The sequence below is a fragment of the Manacus vitellinus genome, unplaced genomic scaffold (genome assembly GCF_001715985.3).
Source record: "Manacus vitellinus isolate BGI_N305 unplaced genomic scaffold, ASM171598v3 scaffold_81_pilon, whole genome shotgun sequence".
Lineage (NCBI taxonomy): Eukaryota > Metazoa > Chordata > Aves > Passeriformes > Pipridae > Manacus > Manacus vitellinus.
Genome location: NW_021940822.1, coordinates 1,827,240 through 1,849,715, shown reverse-complemented (window position 1 = coordinate 1,849,715; position 22,476 = coordinate 1,827,240). Strand labels below are relative to the sequence as shown.

General features: G+C 50.1%; 1 protein-coding gene across 4 annotated transcripts; it reads left to right on the top strand.

The window, feature by feature from the left end:
- The first annotated feature begins 1,849 nt into the window (after nt 1-1,849).
- Nucleotides 1,850-21,920, top strand: RRBP1 (ribosome binding protein 1). 4 transcript variants are annotated; one of them, XM_018085499.2, is made up of 23 exons: nt 1,853-1,939; nt 2,114-2,812; nt 6,221-6,393; nt 6,615-6,737; nt 7,513-7,665; nt 7,989-8,107; nt 8,910-9,063; nt 10,702-10,840; nt 11,187-11,374; nt 11,538-11,575; nt 12,725-12,815; nt 13,464-13,556; nt 13,916-14,008; nt 14,112-14,192; nt 14,292-14,381; nt 14,776-14,868; nt 16,371-16,442; nt 16,621-16,716; nt 17,166-17,249; nt 19,834-19,917; nt 20,363-20,461; nt 20,959-21,102; nt 21,379-21,920. In XM_018085499.2, exons 2-23 carry the CDS (start codon nt 2,134-2,136, stop codon nt 21,415-21,417), a joined length of 2,925 nt encoding a protein of 974 aa, XP_017940988.1. In that variant the 5' UTR covers nt 1,853-1,939; nt 2,114-2,133; the 3' UTR covers nt 21,418-21,920. The 4 variants fall into 4 exon arrangements, with proteins under 4 accessions (XP_017940990.1, XP_017940988.1, XP_017940987.1 ...); XM_018085498.2 differs by having other exon boundaries at nt 6,218-6,393; XM_018085500.2 differs by having other exon boundaries at nt 1,854-1,939; nt 6,248-6,393.
- The last annotated feature ends 556 nt before the right edge of the window (nt 21,921-22,476 follow it).

Here is a 22,476-nt window from a genome sequence, read left to right as displayed (position 1 = left end):
GGAATGCAGGTTGCCTTGTTCTGCCCCTAAAACAGCTCCTGGGTGCTTTGGTGTAGCCGTAAGTCCAACACAAGGTTGTGGGTATGTGTTCTCCAGCCCTACATTTTATTTACTGCCAGGGAGAGGAAATCCAAGTCCTTTTAATTCCGTGGGTTAGGAATAATCTGTCTGTTGGGATCATCCCAAAGCGATGCTACTAGTCAGAAGGCAGCGACTTAGCACCAGTTGTGCTGGGATAGAGTGGGCTAAGGCCATTTAAGTATGAAATGGCCAGGGTAGATGTGAAATAATGATGCCTGTAGTATCAGCTGGGATCTCGAGTGGTGCTGTGGGGTAGCAAATTGGCCCTGACAGGGGAAGCTGGTTCCAGCTGGTGCTGACAGCCCTCCTGCCTGCCAGCTTCTCTCTCCCATTTTGCAGGGATGTTTGGAGAGGTGGGCAGGGAGAACTGGGCTGCTGGTTAGAACATCCTTCCCTAGGCGTCCTTCTCCAGTGGGAGATGGGTGCTTTGCAGTTCCTTCCAGCTCTGCACCCCCTGGTCAGGTGTTGGAGGTGAGTTTTTCATTGCATTGTCCCCACCTTGCTGCAGGAGCAGCTTTGAACTATGGATGCAGCTGCAAGTTCACTGCTCCAGCTGTTAGAAAGGAAGAGCCTCTGAGGTGTCTCCCTGCAATCACTGCAGTTTGAAAAGATGCTGATCTCCTTAGTTTTATTCTAATTTTTGCCTCCTCCCTTTCCAGCCCCTCCCTCCTTCCTCAACCCACAACCTCTTAAAGAGGAAATTTGATAATGACTACAGGTAAGCAGGATGAGAATTTCTGATACCCAAGGACTTTCTGCATTTTGCTCATTGTGTTTTGGGTCACAATGATGGGAAACCAGAGCCTTTGCAACTCCTGGAAAGTGCCCCTTCGCAGATTAACTGACACCAACATCTGGGAGCTCATGAGCCACCTCATTGCCACATGAAAGTGATGACCTGATGGATGAAACGCATGCATGGGACAGCAGCAATTGGTCTTGAAACTAGGACAGGGTTCAATTAGCCATTAAGAAGAGTGGAGGTAATTGCATCTTTCTCCAGGTGTGGCTGCACCCTGCTTGCCAGATCTCAGACCAGGCAGTATGGTCTCTGTTGACACTCCATGTGTTATACAGGTGGAGAAACTGGCGAGGAGGATGAGAATTGCCAGATGAGAATGTGCCCGATTTTCTTGCCAGCTAATAGCAGAGGTGGAAAGAGAAGCACCATATCCAGCACTCCCTTTGCAAGTTTCACTTCTTCCTGCAGAAATCTCTTTGGAAGATGAAATAATTAATGACCAGGCTTGACTTCTTTTGTTAGCTTGAACTTAAGACTTTTACTGGTAAAAATGGTTGTGACTTGGTCCTGTGTGCGGTGGCCGTGCACACAGCATTGTTGCTGGGGTGGTTCACATCTGTGGGAGCTGGGAGCAGCTACCTAGTGGGGTGCCGTCAATGTGCATCCTCCCTGCCAGGCTGGGCAGAAGTCAGCAGTGCCACAGTGTGCAGGTGGCAAAGAGAGAAGGGAAGGGCTGCTGCAAAGCTGGAGAAAACTCTCCTGTACATACTTTCTCCTTCCAGGGGGATATTTTATTCCAAAGCTGAGACCTGGATATGCATCTGGGTTCAGTGAGAAAGCCAGTTGCTCCAGGAAAAGCCCAGATCTTGGCCAACCTGCACCAAACAGTCTGAAAGTGGGCTCTCTTACTGCTGCAGGTATTGCCTAGGATCATGCAAAACCATCCCGTTGGACATGGAATGAGGCTTGTGGCTGTCTCTGATTGATTGCATCCCTGTTTTTTAATTCCTCCTCTTTGATTCTTCTGGAGATCGCTGCAACCAGTGGAGTTCAATCACTGGGGTACAACCGGACTGCTGTGCATGGGCAATGCAGCAGAGGAGCACAAACTTGGGGGTGTGTAGGCAGGTTGCCCTCAGTTGTGTGAATCTTGAGTGTTTGTCTTTTCAGTGCATGGTGCCATTTGGAGGCACAGATGCCCATGTGAAACTCCCTGCTCAGGGAGGCCATTGCATTTCTTTCTTCCACCACCCCCTCCCCACTCCTAGCTGTTGTTCTGGTATCTTGCAGGCACAGAAGAATAAGGCAGGATGGATGTGTATGACCCTCAGACGCTGGGTGTTGTGGTCTTCGGAGGTTTTATGGTGATATCAGCCATTGGGATCTTCCTGGTGTCCACCTTCTCCATGAAGGAGACATCTTATGAGGAAGCCTTGGCCAAGCAACGCAAAGAGCTTGAGAAGACCCAGCAGCAGAAAATGGAGAAAAAGAAAAAAGAGAAATCTGTTGAGAAGAAAGGAAAAGCAAAGAAAAAGGAAGAGAAACCTAATGGAAAGATCCCAGAGCAGCAGATGACTCAGGAAGTGACAGACCCTCCCAAGGATGTGGTTCTTGAAGCTGCTGTGGTGTCTGAGCCTTTAACAGTGGAGTTTCCAATTGCAGCAGTGTCAGTTGTCCCCCAGGAAAAGGAGAAACCTGTTCTGTCACCTAAGGAGAAGAGGAAGAAGGAGAAGAAGGTGGCAAAGGTAGAGCCTGCTTCTAGCCTGATGTTGGCTTCACCTCCTGTCAGTGTCCCCAGAAGTTCTCCTGTCCTGGAGGTGGCCCCTAAGGAGGTGCCTGTTGTGGCTGTGCCACCAGTTGGCACACAGCAAAGTGCTCCTGTCAACCCTGTCACCATCAAGAAAACCGATGCTCTTCCGACCCATGAGGAGCAGAAGCATGATGGACCTGTCAAGAAGAAGGCTGCATCCAAGAAGAAGAGTGAGCCAGGTAAGGCCAAATTCCTCTTCGTATATCCCCACAGAGTAAGCCGCCAGGGTATCTTGATGGTGTTAAAACAGGTCTATCCCATTCTGAGATCTCTTCATTCTTGACCCCATGGCCTGGGGGTTGGAACTAGAAGATCTTTAAGGTCCCTTCCCCAAATCATTCTATGATTTTGTGATTCTTCAGCATTGGAAACAGGACAGCTGTAGAAAGGCTGTCTCTGATGAGATGGGCCATGTGCACCTTGGGATAGGTGGGCTAAAAAAAGCCTGTACTGGACTATCATTCTCTCTGGGGGGAAGTAAAGTTGAAGTCAAGAGTTTATTGACTTATTTTCACTCTGCAATGTGTTGCCTCCTGATCAGGTACCTCTAGTTGGTGTTTAGCTCCTTGGTCCTGCACACAGGTTGGGTTACAGGTTCTTTTTGGATTTGCTGTTGTGTTGTGGGTCTCAGCAGATCTGTACATGGGAATGAACAGGAGGTGCGTGTACCCATCGTGGAGAGGGACAGCTGCCAAGGTGCTGGACATCTGGGTGGAAAGCCAAGATGAGGTGTTTTCCCCACACACCCGTGATTATTAAAAGCACAGAGGATCTGTACCACGGTTCTGCGTGGAAGTGGGTCACTGCTAGAGTTTCCTTGTTCTTCAGTGGAGGTGAAAAAGGATTCTTCAAGGAGAGAGAATTGATGGGATTTTATACTGCAGGGGATTGATCATAGGGTAATTAGAAGGAAATTACTTTGGATATGTCACAGGGAAGGGAAAACTTGTCCATCGTCAATCATGCCTCACTTGATTGACTCTGAGATAGAAGAGATTAAAAGAGGTGGTCCTGAACTCTCCAGATTATAAATAGGTGTAGGGAGGGGGAAATCAGCTCTGTAGCTGGAGTCTTGCCTCTCTTTGTACCAATGGGAACAGTTTGGGAATTATTTTTGGCACTAAAAATATGCATGCTTTCAGACCTGTAGAAGTGTTCCCATGTGGACACATGGGAGAAGTCTCTCAGGTGTTCTCAAAGATGTGATGTGGTGTTTCATTTCTTTATTTACAAAAAAACCCCAACAAATCCCAAAAAACCTACCAAATAAAAACACATCCCTTCTTGCTAACCTTCTGCAGCATGTCCAAACCTAGATTGCAGTGTAACCTGGCAGTTTCCACACCCACATTTTGGAAGAGGGCCTGTTTCTCAGCAGGACATTTGTAGCTGCTGGTTTCCAAGATTGGGTTAAAACCCTTGTATCTGCTCTTCTGAGGAAAGAGTTTTACTAAAGGTCATCTCCACATAGTGATGCAGTTTGAAAGGATTTGAGAAACTGCTTCTGGAGGGTATTGCAGTGATGGTGTTGGGAAAACTAAAGGTGACTGGTTTATTGTGTGCATCCATGGATGCACTTCTCTTAACACTGGAATACATGGATGCGCTGAAAAACGTGGCCCTAAATCCAAGCTGTAACAGCTAAGGGAGTGTGAATGGGAAATGAACTTCTAGCATTTGTTAAGATCGGAGTTTTTCTGGCTGCTCCAAACTTAGATTCCCTTGGGGATGAAGTGCCAATCCTGCATGTCCTAAAAGCCAAGAGTGTTGTCTTAGCTGCTCCTGTGGGATTTTTCAAAGGAAAGCTCTCAGCAGTATTTGCACCCTGAAGCTGACTGCAGTTTGACCAAGGTCTTGTGGGCAGCCTTTGGCAAGCTGTGGTCTCTCCTCTTCAAAGGCAAAAGCAACAAATTATCCTGTGGCAGATAACAATTGGTGTTCAAAGTGTTCAAAGACACATGCTCAGCACTGAAACAGATGGCAAACCCGACGAGAGCAGCTTGTGGTATTTTTCTCTTGTGTATTTTGTTTCACCCAAGTTCTCTTGGGTGGAAGAAGCGGCTCTTCAGACCCCTTGTCCTGCTGTGCTTTCCCATGGCAGCTTTGCCACATGGCTGGTTCTTGTTTCGTTGCTTCCTCAGCAAGGCACAAGGTTTCCGACTCTTTACATGGGCTCGGTGTCAGCATAGGCTTCCTTGTGCCACAGCTTGGAAGGCTGCCCAGGCTCCATGTGTCATCTGCAAGGTGGGGTTTGCGTTAGGCCTGCCTTTGCAAGGCTTCATTGCATGACACTATTGGGAGATGGACAGAGTTTTGCTTTGTGTGGGTCCCTCCACCCAGTGGAACTGAGCCAGGGAATGCGATGTGCTGTCCTGCATCCATGCAGTTACCAGCCTGAGTAAAGTGTGAGCCAAGCGTTGGGCCCTGGTTGCACTGCTGGGAAGTGGCTGTGGCTGGTGAGACAAACTCTGCTGCTGCCAGGGTTAGTGCTGCCATCTCAGAAGCCAGGAGGGCTTCTGGTAGCCAGAAGCCAGGAGCGGCTCTGCCGCTCTGGTGCTGTGGTGGGTTGACTGTGGCTGGCTGCCAGAAGCCCACCCAGCTGTACTCTCACGCCTCAACAGGATGGGGGAAAAATAAGAAGAGGAAGCTCATGAGTCAAGATAAAGACAGGGAGGTCACTTAGCAATTACTGTCACTGGCAAAACAGACTTGACTTGCAGAAAACTGATTTATTTCCAATTAAAATAGATCAGAACAAAGACAAAATTAAAACAATACCTTCCCCCCCTGCCCTCACTCCCAGGCTCAACTTCACTCCTTCCCTTCTGACTTCTCTAACTCCCCTCCCTGAGTGGTGCAGGGGGATGGAGACTGTGGTCAGTTAATAATAGCCCCTTTCCGTAGCTCCTTCCTCCTCACAACCTTCCCTGCTCCAGTATGAGGCCTTCCATGGGCTGTAGTCCTTCAGGATGAACCTGCCCCAGCATAGGCTCCTCTCTGGGGGCTGCAGGAGAAACTCTGCTCCAACACAGTGTGGTAACTCCTAAACCACTGCCCACCACCCTTTATCCATTGTGACCATGTGCATGTCCTACAACAGCATTATGGTCCCTGATGCTCCTTGGCTTTCCCAGGTTAGCAGAGTGGTAGGGGAAGGGTTGGAGTCATGTTTTACCCCTAGCAAAGAGCTGGAGCAAACTTGCCTGGTGAAAGATGGGATGCATTCTGCATCACTGCCACCACTGCATGGGGTGACATCCTTCAGCAAGGTTGTATTGTGGTGCAGTCCAACTTCTAATGCCCAACAATCTGTGCTCCCTGGCATTGACAAAGCATACCCAGCTCCTGCTGAGAAACAGTTGCTGGGTGATAGTAGTGTGCTGGGACCAGTAGCAGAGCCAGGCAGAGGTAGCACCTGGCTCAAGAAGCCCATGTGTGGTATCATCTCCAGCACTTTTCATACTGCTTTCACTTAGAGAGGCATCAAACATGACTGTGGAAATCTGGGTAGTTGATGGTTTGACATGGCAGTTGTGGGGTTGAAGCCAACTGAAATGATACTGTATCTCTGCCTCTGTCTCCAGCAGTCCCAACCCCTCCTCTCTCCTCCCTAGCACCTACGGATTCAGATGGGCCCCTCTACCTGCCCTACAAGACACTCATGTCCACTGTCAGCAGCATGGTGTTCAGTGAGGGTGAGGCCCAGCAGCTCATCGAGATCTTGACGGAGAAAATGGGCATCATGGACACCTGGCACACGGTAGGGCTACCAGTGCCATTGTGACCACCTGCTGCCTGGGCTCTGCCGAGTCTCGGAAGGTGGGAGGGGAGGGAAGACACCCCAATTTTGGGCAGGCTGGCCCCTTGTAGACCAGACCTGAATTCTCCCCTGGAGCAGAGAGCAGGATCTTGTGTGTGTGCAGAGGAGGGTATGGGTCTGAAGGTGGTCATCCCCTCTGATGTGCCACTCCATGCTGGCAGGCCACTCAGAAGGGTGACCCGGTTGCTATCCTGAAACGCCAGCTGGAAGAGAAGGAGAAGCAGCTCTCAGCTGAGCAGGAGCATGCAGCTGCTGCCAGAAACAAGCTGCGGGAGCTGAGCAAGGTAAGCACTGTGTGGCTCTCCTGGCATCCCTGGTGTGGGCTGTGTTCATGATGGCTCACCATAAGCCTGCTGCTCTCCACATCTCATCCCCCTTGCAGGTGAAGCCCTGGGGCTCTTTGGGCTCTTCACCTGTTTGCTGTTTTCTTCCCCAAAAGGGGAGGAGATCCCCACCAGCCCGAAGAACTGCAGGGTAGTGCCCTTTGGCAGCCATAAGGGAAACAGGGGAAAACCCTTCCCTTAAGAGACTGCAGCTTTCTTCTGCTTCAGGGAGAAAAGCAAATCCCTTCTCATCTCTGCCCAGATCCCCTGAGCTGAGAAGGTGCCTTTGTAAGGAGCCGGATTCTATCTACAGTGCCCTTTCCTTACTCAGACCCCTGCCTCCATCTCTTTTGGGTGTTGAAGGCAGAACAGACCCCCGCCATGCTGAACTTGGTGGCTGGCAAGTTCCATCTGTATAATTTTCCTGCTTTGTCCCAAATGTTATGTGATGTTATTGATCCTGGGGGAGGGAGGGGAGTGGGGGATAAAATTCCAGGCTGTCTTACTCCTTTCTCTTAGCTGGCCCAATATGGAACAACAGTGGCATCCAGTGGCCACAGAGCCCAAAACAAAATGCAGGAGGAAATGTAAGTGCTAAATGTACCTGGGCATGGGGGCACCAGTGAAAGTGGTAAACTTTTTAGTCTTCTGAGCTAGGAGGCCACTGGTTTTGCATCCCCTTAAAATGGGGAAACCCATACTCTGAGAACTAACTGGATGACTTCTTTGCTTGAAGGACCTGGCAGCCGAGCGGGCCAAGGCAGCGGCTGCAGAGGGCAAGCTGAAGGAGCAGCTGCTGGCCCGTGAGCGGGAGATCGTGGCAGTGCAGGCACGCATGCAGGCCAGCTACCAGGACCATGTCAGCGAAACGCAGCAACTCCAGGTCAAGGTGAGCCCCATGCTGTGCTCTGAAGCTTCTTCCTTTATCTGCCAGGTGGCTTCTGGTGCCAGGTGTGTGGTCTTTGGGAGAAGACTGAGCTGTGTGAAGGGACAAGAGCCTCTGGGGGGGCGAGATCCTGTGATGCTCCTGGACCATGGTGGTCGAGGGAGAAGAGGCCCATGGAGCAGTCTCATGGGATGTCATGTCCCTGGGGGCTGTCAGCATCAGTAGACACCCTCCGGCTTTGCCAGTCCCTCTTGCTCATCTCATGGGCTTCAACAAGGACAGTGAAGTGGCCAGTGGTGGCATTAACCCCTGTTGGGCTCCTCTAGATCCGGACCCTGCAGGAACAGCTGGAGAATGGCCCCAACACACAGCTGGCTCGCCTGCAGCAGGAGAACTCCATCCTGAGGGACGCCCTCAACCAGGCCACCAGCCAAATGGAAAGCAAGTAAGGCTGGGGTGAGGGGCAGAACCTGGGACTGCCCTCTGGCAAACCCTGGGGTTGGTTGACCATCGGGCATGGCCACCCCCTTTCTCAAAGGTGCTTTTACAGGCACCCCAACTAGCTGGAGGTAGAGGAGGGAATGAGGGAGGAAGAGCTTGCCAAATGGCTTTTGGGGGGCCGCCAGGGGAAACAAAGATGTTCTTCCCAAATGGATGGGTGGGGGCATCAGTCTCTGCGTCGGGGTCACCTGTGCTGATGCTAGAGCCAACAGGCAGTGGAGGTGGGAGAGGGGACCAGAAGGCACTGTGGCACTATTCCCCCATAGGGAAGCTCATACTCTTATACTACAGCATTGAGAAGAAATGCAGCTGGCTCTTTGATGGGAGTGATGCTGCAGAGAACAGAGACCAGCCCAGTGTGTGCAGAAAAAAAAGAAGAATTTCACACTCCTTTTTGTAGGAAGTCTGAAATGACTGGTGATTAACAGTGGTCAAATAATTACAGAGCAGACTCCAGCTGCTTGTAGTACTTCCTCTTGTGTCTGGGTAAGACAGATCCTCATGTCCTCTACTTCATAAGAAAGGAATGTCTCCTGTGACTGAAATGCAGCTTTTCTAAAGTAATTTGACAGCTCTTTCAGACCCTTCCCTGAAGGACCAGGCATGTCCTAGAAATAGGCAAGTGAAGCCATTGAGGTGTTTCAAGTCCTGTATGATGCACACAGAAGGATGTGTTCCCCCCTAAGCAACATCAGAGAGGCTTGAGTGGCCTGTTGGCTAAAATAACCCTGCTTCTGTTAATGCAGGCAAAATGCTGAGCTGGCCAAGTTACGGCAGGAATGCAACAAGCTGATGAGAGAGCTGTCTGAGAAATCAGAGGTGCTGCAGCAAGAGGAGCAGCAGAGGAAGAGCTGGGAGATCAAAGCGGCAGCTTTGGAGAAGCAAAACAAACAGCTGCAGGTCAGGCAGGCACCAGCAAACCCACTCCCCTCACAGAGATGGGCAGGTGGCTAACTTGCATGGGATCTGTGGACTTGGCCACGGGAGGAGCTAGGAGGGAGATAAATGTCCATGTTTGGGAAGGAAGCTGCCTTGCAGGCTTCCTAATTGCTTTCTCCCCCATTAGTTTGTCACATTCAGTGTGCGCCTTGCACACCAGTGTGATGCCTTGCATCATGAGCAGAGCCCAGGGAGCACGATCTTGAAGCCCTTCTTTTATGGGTGCTCTCTTGAAACTCAGATGTTTTTAACCCTATTATTCTCCCTCCGTGGTGCAGGAGGTAGAGCTTGTGGCTTTTTTTGTTGTGGCTGGGTCTGGGGTGTTTAGGGGTGTTAAAAGGACACCTCCCAAGTAGACCTCTGAGCACACAGTCGTGTGTTGCAGGCAGCCAGGCTGTACTCACATGTACTCACATCTTCAGGGGGGGTTAACAGTGCTCTTGCTGGGATGCTGCTAAAGTGGATGCTGGGACCATTAATCCCAGGGTAGCAGAGTAAGGGATGTGATATGTCCCTCGGGCATGTGCTGTGGTCTCTGAATTGCTCTGGCTTCTTTAGGAAGGGGCTGTGGTGAAGGAGACCTTTGTCTTCACATACCAAAATAGTTTTGTAGAGGTGTTCCTATGACGAGGGTCCTTTGATATCCTTGCTTTTATTTTTTTCTGTGCACATCTCTTTTTAGTGGGCTGCATTTGGCCCCAGCTGCTTTTGCAGGCAGGGGGGATGATATGGACATGCAGCTGGTGTGAAGGCAGAAGCCACCTTCCTGGCTCAAAGTACTAGCTCCTAGACATGCTTTTAGGAGAACTTCTCCAGAACTTCTTTCAGCTTGCTGCAACACCTTGATAGTAATTAAATAAATCATACTACCTGGAAGACTTTGAAGTCAAGGACATGTTTAAAATGCGGGGGAGAATGTAACACAGTAACACCTAGATCTCTGAGCTGAGAATACGGAGTCAAATCCTCAAAAAACAGAGAAGTCCTGCTTTCTTGGTGTGCTGGAAGCATCACTTGGACAGAGACCATCCTGCTGGTTTACCTTTCTCTGTCCCCTCGATGCAAAACAACGTTTCTCCATCTGCGAGGGTGCAATTTGTACCTGCAGAGCTGTGTCATCCTTCTCCCCTGCCTTCCCCCTCAAAATGCCTGCCTTGGCCAGGCCTCTTCCTTGCTGCTTTCTAAGATGGAAAAAAAAGTATTCCCTGGCCCAAACCACACAGAAAATTCCTCCATGTGTGGAAACGTGTGGTTGGGTGTCTCTGTCCTGTTAAGCACCTCTCCCTGCTGGGCTGGGGCAGTGTGTTTGGACCGGGGTTTTAAGAGGTTTTTCAGAGCTTAGGTTTCTAGAGGGGAGGGTGGTCTTGGCCCAGAACCGAGACATTTGGGTATTGTCTGCTTCCCAGTTTGGGGGCTGACAGATGACAAAATGTGAGCACGAGGCAAGATGCATCATGCACAGGGGGAATGTGGGGAAAGAGTGACTTAAATCCCCTAAAGTATGGCTTAAAAATAACATTATGTGACATGTGGAGCTTTGCTTCAAATTGCCTGGGGTATCTGTTACACTATGGGAAACCTTCTCTTCCTGCCATTCAGGCTTCCCAACAGGAGGTGGAGGTGATGCTGCAGAAGAGGCTGGATGAAGTCAGTGATGAGCTCCACAAAACCCAGACCAGCTACAAAAGCTTGTTAGCAGACGCTGAAAAGGCCAAAGGACAGCAGCAGAGCATTGCTGGTGAGGAACTGGGATTGGCATGGGGAGAGCTTTGGGGCAGACTGAGAGCTTTCAGAGCTGGGTGCTTGGTGGAGCTGGTCCAAGTAATCTACAAGTAGACCCAATTTAGGCTGCCTAGTATTAATGTGAGCAAGATATGGGCTGGTTCATAGTTCTATCCTAGGATGTTACTCCAATGCCTCTCTCCTGTGCTCTCCTGTGTCCCTGCCTCCCCTTTCTGTGCCTTCTAAAAGCATCCACAGCCAAGGCTTCTTTGGCTAAGATTCTGCTTGGGCAGAGCAGGATGGGGAGTCTCCAGGTTTGTTTGCATCTACCCTAGCATGTTTCTCATCCTTTCCTCCAACAGAGCTGCAGGCCAAGCTGCTGAGCTCCGAAGCAGAGGTTAAAAGTAAGTTGCTGGAGTTGGACAATGTGAAAGGGAAACTGCAGGATGCCAGTTTGGACAATACGAAGCTTCTGGAGAGGATCAAGTCCATCGAAGCTCTGCTGGAGGCAGGCCAGATGAGCGGGGCAGAAAAAGACAGAGACTTGCAGGTTATGTGCTCATTTAATTGGAGTGGGAGAAAGGGAGTGGGTTATGCTGCTCACACAGTGCCTGTGTTATCTTTCCTCTGGGATCCCCTCTGGAATGCCACAGAAAGGATTGACCTGCATCACATGCCATAGGCAGGTAACAAAAGTGCTTTCTCTCTTCCAGGCAGCCAATGAAGCAGAAATGAAGCAGCTGCGGTCAAGGTGGGTCTGGCTGCACATGGAGACTGCTATGGCACCTCCAGCTTGCTGTCCGTGTGTCCCAGGCTTCCTCAAGCACTAAGCCTGTGGGTGAGGGCTTCCTGCCTTCCAGTCAGGCTTGGGGACTGCCAAGCTGGGAAATCAAGGTCAATCCTGACCAATAGTGCTGTTTAAAATATTTATTGGCTCCAGCACTGGCCCCAAATAACAGCCAGTCCATTCTGAAGTGGGACTGAATTGCTGGCAAGCACATGGATTCTGACCAGTCTTACAGAATAGGAGGTTCTGGTGGTGTTGGTCCTGGGTATGGAATGTCTCTGATCCAAATACCTGCTCAAGGCTGGGCTAACCAGAGTAAGCTTTTTGAAAATATTTCCAGGTATCTCCAAGGATGGAGATTCACCACTTCTCTGGGTCCCTGTTCCAGTATTTGATAACCTCTTCCCCCATCCCCTGGTGCAGAAAGGTTTCTTGGCATTTAAATGAAGTTTACAACTTTTTCACAACTTGTGCCTTTTGCTCCTTGTCCGTGTGCTGGGCACCTCTGAGGAAGCTCAGGCTTTGCATGGGGCAGGATTTCTCAGCTGCCCACATTGCCAGCAAACATCCAGCATTCCTATAAAGGAACGCAGTGGTTCAGTTGCCCTGGGACCCCAAGAGACTTGCGTAGTTCTTGTCAAGGATCTGAACCTTCCTTGGTTTGCTCAAGCTGAGGGTCCCTTCAGGGCAGATGTGGGATCTGTGGAAGTGGAGGGACGATGCAGGCTCTCTGGTGTCTAGTTGGCAGCCCTGATTTATGGTTACTCAGAACACTAGGATGATACTTCCAAAATGCAGAGCTGTGGGCTACCTCAGCCTAACAAGCTGTGGATAGGAGCAGTCTCAGTTTTGGCTTTTGGATCACTTTTCTTCTTCCTCTTATAGAGTGTGTACAACCAGACAGCTAATTGCTTTTTTATTATTGCTCATAAGATGGTAGAAAACTAGGTCCTACTCCAGTATTGCATTGGCTGTGGTTTTCAGTCCTGCTCCCTCTCCATCCTGCTGTATGTAGATCCCGGAGCAGACCGGGATAGGAAGGGCTATCTCAGGAGCTTGCTACCCAGGAGGGAGATGGATCCTGAGACTCACTCCTGCATCCTGCCATTCCAGACTCCAGGAGAACACAAACCAGCTCTCATCTTTGGAAAGGGAAGCCACAGAGCTGCGAGAGGCAGTAGAGCAACAAAAGATGAAAAACAATGTACGTGAGTGAACAACAGTCTGTCACAGTCATCTACTGATGGCTCTCTGGTGCAATCAGAGGCTCTTCCAGCCCCACAGAGCACTGGAGGCATTGCCTTGTCTGCTGGAGAGCAGGAAACACCCCGGTGGCCTGTGTAGCTGGAGCTGATGTGCTGTAGCAGGTGATGGGCTCCTGGGGTAATATGTCTGTCCCCTGTTCTCTTGGGAGGTTTAGGACCTGGTCAGCCAGAGAGATTCTATGTGGCAGGGCCAAGGCAATCCTTGAGCAGGCTCCCTCATGTCTCACTGCTCCTGCGCTCCTTCTCCCTCTACTGTAAAGTGGTATCAGTTAGGTGGAGGCCACCTTACATCCCTCCACTTGGCCTGTGTCTTCTCCAGGCAGAGGGTGCTTGTGGAGCTCCTGCCCCCTTCCAGCTCTGCCCTGCTCCTTCAAGGCCACTTTCTGAGCAATGTGGTGCATCAAGCTACTGTGAAGATGGAGGGAAAAGGGATGCATGTGGGCAGTGGGATGGAAGACTCTTGAACAAACTGATGGACTGCTGCCCAGTTTCCTAAGTGCAGGCTTTGAAATCCTCCTCAGCGCCAACAAGCTAGTTTGTGGCCTTTGGCATGAATTGTGGCTTATTGCCCTCTGTGGTCTCCGCAGGACCTTCGCGAAAAGAACTGGAAAGCAATGGAAGCATTGACCATGGTGGAGAAGGTGTGCGAGGAAAAACTACTTGCTGCTACAAAAGCAAAGGTGAGCCTGGCATTTTTTTCTGGCAGTGATGCTGGTGTTGGAACAGAAACCACTAGACATGCTTGTCCTTGGGTTGCCTGCCTCCTCTTAGGGGCAGTGCTGGTCCAACCCTCCTGCCAACTTCTCCAAAGTTTGTCTTGAGGGCTGGGTATCCCTGCTTCCTGTTATGGCTGGGGAACCGAGTAGATGGGTGAACTGGAAGTGATGTTTTCAGAGTTCCTGGTGTCAGCAGTTTTCTGTGTTGACTGGTTTCCTGTGCTGGCTCACCCCTGTAGGCACAGAAAAGCAGGAGCAGTGTTGGCAGCCTGGCTGACAGGTGCCCAAGACCTCCATCCCATGACAATTGGTCTCTCTTACAGGAAGAGCTGGCCCAACAGCTGAATGCATTCCAGACACGAACTAAGCAGACTCTGCTCTCTGCCCTTCCTGGAGTCACTGTGTCCTCACAGCAGGTGGGCACAGGTTTTCTCAGACCCTCACAGAGCCTCCACCACATGGGAAGGAGAGATGTCTAAGCATCCTCTTTCTTCCTTGTTCTTTTTTTTTCAAACTCAGGATTATGATACATGGCTACAAGAGTTTAAGGAGAAGACTATGAGTGTGCTAAAGCAGCAAGTGATTACAACAGAGCCCCTGGTAAGTGAAGGGGCTGGAAAGTGGAGGGATGAGGAAGTGCTGGAGGGTTATATGTTTCTTTTCCTCACTTCTCTTGCTCTTCCCTCCCTCTCTTTTTAGGATTCAGCTCTTAAATTGAAAGAGGCAGTGGAAACACAAAGCACTTTACAAGCAGAATGTGAGCAGTATAGAACTATCCTCGCAGAGACAGTAAGTTGCTGCCCTTTGTGCTGTGTTGGCCTTCCACTGGAAATACCTCTTGAGAGGTCTCCTGGCAGCCCAGGCTGCCCATGAGCTCAGTGTGGGCATCCCTTGGTATGTTGGGGGGGCTACGATGTGGAAGACTATTTGTCACTGAGACAGAGGATTAGGAGAAACGTAGGTTTCTAGAGCTCTTCTTCAGCCTAATTGTGTTAGAAACCTTCCTGGTGGTGATGGGATGTGGCACAGATGAGCAGGGTGGTCGAGCCAGAATAGGAGTTAGGAGCCTCCAGCCCCACCTGAGGCATCTAATTCTTTTTCTTGGAGAGGCTTTGCGTATGCCAGGGCTTCCAGCCCTGATGCTGCTCAGGTTAGCTGGGCTCAGCTGAGACTTTGCCAACAGGAAAGGATGCTGCGAAACCTGCAAAAGAGTGTGGAGGAGGAGGAGAAGGTCTGGAAAGCGAAGCTCACAGCCTCTGAAGAGGAGCTCCAAAAGGTGCGTTTGCAGCATACCTGGGTTTGTTGTTCCTGGAGCTGGACTTCCAGGAGAAGGAGGGCTGTTGGCAAAAATCAGTTGGTGACCCTAAGTGTTCCTGCCAACTTGGAACCTCACAACATTGGGACTTTCTCTTCTCCTCAAATATACTCCTCCTGTCACCAAAACAGCTGCCAAAAATCCCACCTCATGCAGAATCTGCACCTGTCTTCCTCATAGATCCCACATCTCTGCCTGGTGTGTGCCTAGACCCTGTCAGTGGAGCTGCAGGAATGGCTTCAGCTCCTCGGTTCAGGCATGATAGTTGTGAAACTATGTTGCCTTTTCAGTAATCCAAGCTCTGATGCTTGAAAATCAGGCTGGGCCCTCGTGGTGGGCACTGGCTAGGTGGGAGGAGAGCACGTGCAGGGCTCTTCGACTCATTTGCTGGAGAACTTGGCTTGCTCTCAAAACATGGATTGACCTTGGCACTTGTTGAGCCTTGAGAAAGGAGCTGAGATCCAAGTCATGTACTGCATATAGTTTAGGGTCCAGCTGTCTGTCTAGCTCTGGGTACTGCTCTTCCTAGATAAAAAGCCAGCCAGCAGCTGCCAGAGAGCTTCTATTGCCCAAGGGGTTGGTGGGGAGCATGTTCCATGAGCTCTTGTGACTTGGTTGGCATCTGGGAAAACTTGGCTGGCCATGCCTTTTCTGCAAAGCAGACTGATGTTGTCTCCTCCCTCTTGAATGCAGAACTGCGAGGAAGCTATTTTCCATGGTCTGCCTTTGCCCATCCATCAGATGGGGTTTTGAAGTTAACTGGGACTGCAGGGAGGTGGAGGAGCTCTTGTACAAGAGATCTTTGATTTCTCAGCCTGTCACTGGCTCCTGGAGCACCAGTGCTGCTGAGGACTGGTGTAGGATTGCAAAAGATGACGTGGCTGTTGGTGGTGTATGTGATGAGATGAATGTCTGGTGGCTAGAACAGTTCCAGAGCAGTCCTGCCTCTCAGTGGAGAAGAGGTGAATTCCTCCTTTCAAAAAATTTCAGCATTTGTGGAGTCCTCTTCAAAAATCAACCCGGGTTTAAATGCAAACCCCATGCTTTTTCTGGTAGATTGGCTTCTCATAATAGTGAAGTCCATGACACCTCATTGGAAAGTCTACCTTGCTGCTTCCAAACTAAAGAGCGCTTTCAGTAGGAAACTTGTGCAGAGTCTGGTGTCAGCTTCTTGGGTGTTGAAACCTGACTGTAGCCAGCTGAATTCCTGCAGGCAAAAGGTATTACTTTGCTCCACGACTTACAGCCTGGGCATGTTGAACTCGTCCTCCCTTGGAAGAAGAGCTCCTTCTCTCCAGGCTGCAGAGCTCCACTTTGGCATCAGGTCTCTTTCACACTTGGGTACAGGATGAAGTGGGAGAGATGGGAGTGAAACATCAGCCAGTTTTTGATTGAACCAAAGTGAGCACACTGTCCCCATGAGATGCTGTTCACTGACCTTCGCTGATGCTTTCTGCTTTTAGTCACACTTCCAGCTGAAATCCCTTGAAGCCATGGTGGAGAAGTTGAAGGCAGATCTGCAGAACACAGATCAGGTGAGGTTTTTGGGGTACGGGAGAAGGTGTCTGCACAGGTGCCAGGCAGATAGATGCTTTGCTTGGGTTGAGTCTGGTTCCATTGCCATGGGGAAGGCAGACTTTGACCATGGGATATTTGGGATGTGTTGGATCTCAAACAATCAACTTCTTCCTGCTTTTGTCTCTTTTATTCCAGCTAAAGGAATACACCTCTCTTCTGGAAATGCAACTGGAAAATCACTTGCAGACAGCCAGCTCTGAACGTCAAAACTACACAAAAGAAGTTGAAGTTGTAAGTGTGGTGGCTGTTACCTTCTTAACCACATTTTTCTTCTAACCCTGACTTACCACCCATGCACATTTTGGGGATTTGAGGAGTGCCCTGGGGATCTGGGAAGTGCCCCAGTGATCTACAGCTTTGCAAAGCAGAAGAAAACAGCTGGAGGTAATTGCTCCAGTCTGGGTTGTAGACACTGAAAGTCAGGAGATCCATGGACAAAGTGATGGGTCAGAGAGATCTGTATGGAGATGCTGTGCACTGCTTCTCGGTGGCCTGTGTGATTTCTATGGCTCAGGTGAGATGGAGCTGTCTCATGGCCATCTCTGTGAGCAGACAACAAGTGATAATATCATGACCTCTTTCGGAAGATGTTGCATCATAAAAATGCTTCCTTGGGCCAACGGGTTCCAAAAACAAGTGCATAAAAGGATTTTTTTTTCCTTTCCATTCCTTCTCAACAGTTGAGGCAGCTCTTATCAGAGTCCCAGGAGCAGCTGGAGGCAGCAAAGACTGAAACGCAGAAGCAGAGCAAGGAGCTGGCACTGGTAAGGAGGGGTCCCCAGAGGTGTCCTGGTGGGTTCTCAATGCTCTGCCTGGGGTTGGTTTGCAAACCCAGCCATGGGACTAGCACCCTTCCTGTGGGTTCAGGGAGGGGAGGAAGGCACAGCCAGTGCACAGGGGAACCTGGTGCTGCCGGGCACTAGACTTCCAGAGGGAATGTTTGAGACACGGGAGGAGATTTTTATTTTTCTGTCTTTCCTCTCATGATGAGGGTGGGAAGGAAGGGAGAGCAGCAAGGCTTGTGCAAGCTGGTATGTAGCAGAAGAACCCAACTGCCCCACCACTGGACACTGGTTACCCCAACACCTTGATGCCTTAAGCCCCTAATGGTTTTTATTTTTCTAATACTTGTACGTTTTATAAGTAGTGGAAGTAGACTCTAAAAGCAGCATCCCTCACTCCCTCCCTTGTCCCTTTCCCTGTAGCACCCTTGTTTACACATTCCTTAACCCTCTTACCCCATTCTATGCTCCCTATATCACTCCTACCCCCGACTACAGCAGAAATGTTTAGTCTTTTCTCAAGGCAAGGCCCAGATTGTTTGGCAGAACAGCATATCAGGGCCTAAACCACAGAATACGGTCAGGAACTGGGTGACTGTGTACCCTTTGTGCTCTGATGAAGATGAAGATGGGATGAACAGAGGGTCCCAAAATGCACTCCAGACCCATTTCTCAGGGGGTGGACCTGGGGCGGTCCAGAGTAAAGGCCACAGAGTGGACCCATTTGGGATTGGATGGATGGTATTATAAAATGTAACATCTCAGGCGTGTGTCTTGTAACATCTTTGCCTTGGCATAATAAACCCTTTCTTATCTCACCCCTAATTAACTGCTCCGGGAGATTTTTTCAGCACCTAACTCCCACGGCAACACTGTACTTTGATTGTGAACCATTGGGAGTTTGTTTTGATGGTGCTGCTCACCCATTCTTGAGTGCTGACTCTTCCCAGCCTCACATCCACTACTGTGTAGCTCGCTCAGCGAGCTGATGCACCCCCTTGCTCCCAGGGGGATGTGGCATGGGATCATCATTAGCCTTAATCTCATTAGATGGGCAGGCAGTTGTAAGTGTGGAATACACTTGTGTTCATCCAACAACTTTCCCTTCTGGCCAAGGCACACTGTCAGCTTGCAGCTTGGCTGCCACTGCTGGTGTGATGCAGGATGGAGACCTGGTGGTAAATGGAGTGTGCGGGGGTTAGTTGGGGGGGGCAGGCAGTGTTCAAGTAACTGCCTTCCCAGGCATCTCAGTTATGATCCATGGCAAAATGGGACCTGCCACCCTGCCTTGATTTATTTAATACCTTGACTGTGTTAGTGCAAACCCTCAAGCAGTGGTTCTAAACACAGGTGCCAAGGGATCGAAGCAGAGCAGATGAGGCGTGAGTGTGTGTTCTGCACCCCTGGGAGCTGTTGTGCCTCAGGCTACTCAGGTTAGGTACCACTGTCCTGCACGTAGCAGAAACTGAGGTGGTTTTCCAAACATTTCAGCTTCTGTGAAAGCAAAAAAGCTGGCAGGCTTTATCTGTAGGTTCTTGTGAGTCGTGTAAAGGCTGCAGCACAGGGATGTGTAATTGAGCCAGGCTTGCTGGTCCTCCCTCCAGGTCAGGCAGCACTTGAGTGAGATGAAGAGCCGTGTACAGGATGGAGAGGTAGTGAGGTTACAAGCTGACCCAAGCGAGCCTGCACCCCTCAAGGTTAGGATGGTGAGACCACTGTCTGTGGAGGCACTGACCCTTAAGCATCCTGTCTCACCATCTCTAACTGCATGGAGAACTGCACATGGCTTTACTTGGGGCTGTCGTGGCTGTGTTGTCTCCTGTGCCATGTGTTGGGGAAAAGCTAGCCCCCTGTCCCTTCAAACATGTGTCTTGTTCCCACTGGGAACATACCACCAACTGGCTTTCACCAGGTTGTTCCCCTTGGGAGCCCTCCATCATGGCATCAGGCTGGCAAGATTTGAGGGGGATGCAGGCAGGGCATGCTGCAAGCCCTTGGGCCAGCATTACCATGTGACAATGCCCTGTTGGGTTTGGGGCTTGGGTCTCCTTGGAGGAAGGGGACACTCCAACAAAGTTGTACCAGGATCCCTTCCCAGCTGGTGAGGATTATGATTACAGAGGCTCCATAAATTGCTGGAGCTGGGCTGAGGGTATTAGCAGTGGCTGTTCCCTTTCAGGCTGACACCTCTTGCCAGTAGCAGTGCTGCCACAAGTTGGGCTCTGTCTTTCTCCTTTAATCCTGTTAACTGTGAAGCCTCCTCCCAGGCATGGGGACCTGCCAGGACCTTCCCTATGGGGTGCCTCTCATCCCATGTCCCAGCTGACGCTGCCTGAGGAGCAAGCAAAATTTGGCACTGCAAAGCCAAGCCCCAGGCATCAGTATCCTCCCAGCTCTTGTGCTGAGGAGGGATGCTGGTACCTATTGCCCTTTGATGTCCTAGGGAAAGCTTCAATTTTTATTTCTTCTGTCTAAGCCCAGCTTTCTTGGTGATGTCCCTGCTAGCTCATTTCTTGAGTAATTTTTAAATTTTATTTCTGAGTGTTTTCCCCTTTTCTCAACACAGCTGAAAACCCAGCTGGAGCAAAACAAAATGCTGGTGGAGAAGGAGCAAGTGCTGCGGCAAAAGCTGGCACGGGAGCTGGAGGAGGTAGGTGTGGGCAAGGAGGATACAAAGGTTTGCAAAGCCTTTATGGGTTCCTGGCTGCTAAAGAAGCCCAAGAATTAATTTGAAGGTTCTTCCCCATCACTGTCTGCATTCCCTTACGTGGCAACACTTGCCCTTCACATTGCCCCTCTCCCAGTCCCCCCATGTCTTTTGCCAGCTCTTTGCCTTGAGGGTTAAGGGCTCTAGCTGGGTTTCATGCTGCTCCTGGCGAGAAATACCATCTTCCTGGTGGAAGCTGGATCAGCAGAAGCAATGCTGGGTTCAGTGTCCTGACACTGGGTTCAGTGTCCTGCTGATGGCGGCTGTACAACCTAGCTCTTTACCAAGGGCACACCCACAGGGGACTCAGGTTGTACAGAGCATGATGTGGGACATGCCTGCCACTGTTGGCTTCTGTGCTTACTGAGTAGTATGTGTCCCCCTCCAGGCCCAGAGCTCAGCATGCACATTGCAAGCAGAGCTGGAAAAGCTGAGACTGACTGAAAACGCAGCAGCTTCGGACATGGAGGAGGCCCAGCATCTCAAGGTGATTTGGCTGTGCCAGGACAGCAAAAGTCATGTTCAAGCAGGACTAAGGGCATGATTTATCATTTCTGAGGAGGGTGGGGCAAGGTTGGTGGTTACCCTGCAGGGAGGTGGCTGAGAGCTCCACCACGGCTGAAGGACAGCAGGCTGCAAGTCACAGCCACTGCATCCATCTTGGCCAAGATAAGTGCGATGCCCCGAGCAAACACTCTCACAGCCTGGGCTTTTCATGTACTGGGTTACTGTCCAGTTACCACGAGGTCTCAGCCCATGGCATCTCCAGATTAGATGCCAGAGTGAGCTTGTAGCTGGTCATCACCAGGGGTGATGCCTGGTCACTCTGCTGAGGAGGGAACTGGGTGCTAGTCTGGCTTGTTAGCCACAAGCTGAGGCAGCTTGATGCAGACCTGAGGTGACCTGGGATGTTTTGGAGGGGGGAGAGGTCACCAGATGTAAAAGAGAGGCTCAGGCAGATGCCTTCTTTTGACTCTCATGTAGGAAAGACTTGACAAAGAAAAAAAATTAACAAAGGACCTGGGTCAGGCAGCAGCCAAACTACAGGAGCTACTGAAGGTTGCCCAGGACCAACTGGCCAAAGAGAGAGAAACTGTGAAGAGATTGAAAGAACAGCTTCAGGAAACGGTACTTGTTGGTGGCCATGGCCATCCCTCCCCTTGATACTGGTGGAGGCCCCAGGGAAGTGTACATCAGGCAGTGTTTTAAAAATGGAGGCAAAAAATGATGCCAGTAATGATTTGGTTGGATTTTGGGAAGCCCTGGGACCACGTGAGATTATGCTCATGGTTCTCCCTGCCCAAAAGGCAGGACTAGGCCTATTTGTGAAATGCTTTGGGGCTTGAGCTGCCATGAGAATGATGAGATACAGTTGAGTAACTCACCTCTTTTTTCCTTCTCCAGGGGAAAGAGGACAGTTCAAAGGAAGGGACTTCAGTTTGACGAGTCTGCAACCTAGACCTTACCATTCAATTTACCAAAATGCCTTACACATTCCTAAAAATAAAAATATGTGCTAAATTCACTGTAGATAAGAGATTTTACAAGCCATTAGTGACCCAAAACCTAGTTTTGAAACTTACAATATACAAAAAAACCCCAAAAACCAGTAAACACTGCAGTTTGTAAGAAAATCTTCATACTGTTTGTACAACTCTTTGTTTCCCAGGGAGCCTCTCTGGCAATGCCAGGGCAAGTGCTGGGGCTTCACCTTCCTTGTTGCAGCAGAATCCACAAATATGTGCAAAAGGGAAGACTGTGTTTGTACATCAACTGGTGCAATTCTATATTTTTTCCTTTTTTTTTTTTTTTTTTTTTCTGAGTGAAAGGACTGTGGAAGTAACACCCACCACGGAAGGATGCCGCTCTTTGATGGGTGGCTTTTGGCACGTATCCTTTTTTTTGTATTTCTGGGTGTCGATGCAATTAAAATGATGTAGCGAAAAGAGCTTGTCCTTTCTTTATTTTTCCGGGGTTATGTCTGTATTGGTTTTTTGTGTCTTTTTTAAGTTTGCAAGCCAGGTAGGTCTTTTGGGTCACTGAAGGACTCTGCTTTGGGCAGGATCATATTCCTTATTCCCACCCTTCCTTGCTTTGTCACAAAAGCCATCCCCTCTGTTTTCGATCCACTACAAGCAGAGGAGACTGTGTGTTTTCACGCTGGCGGTACAGGGCTGGGTTCCCTGTCTGGGGGTTGGCAGAGGGATTGCCACCCTTGCCATGGTGGCAGGGGCATGGGGGCAGCCCAGGCTGCTCCCTGGCTGTGTGGTCACGCTGAGGTGGGGATGAGCATGGCGAGGTGAGCAACGTCAGCCCTATGGGGACCATTCCTCCTGGGAATCGTTTTAAACCTTAGTGCTCCCCTGTAATCTGTCCCTGCAGGTGCTGTGTGATGGTGGTGCAATGGTAAATTGCATTTACACTCTCAGGCTTTCTAGCTCTCTGCTCTCTCCTTGTGGCTTTCCATTTTTGTGTTTCTTTTTTTTTTCTTCTTTTTTTCTC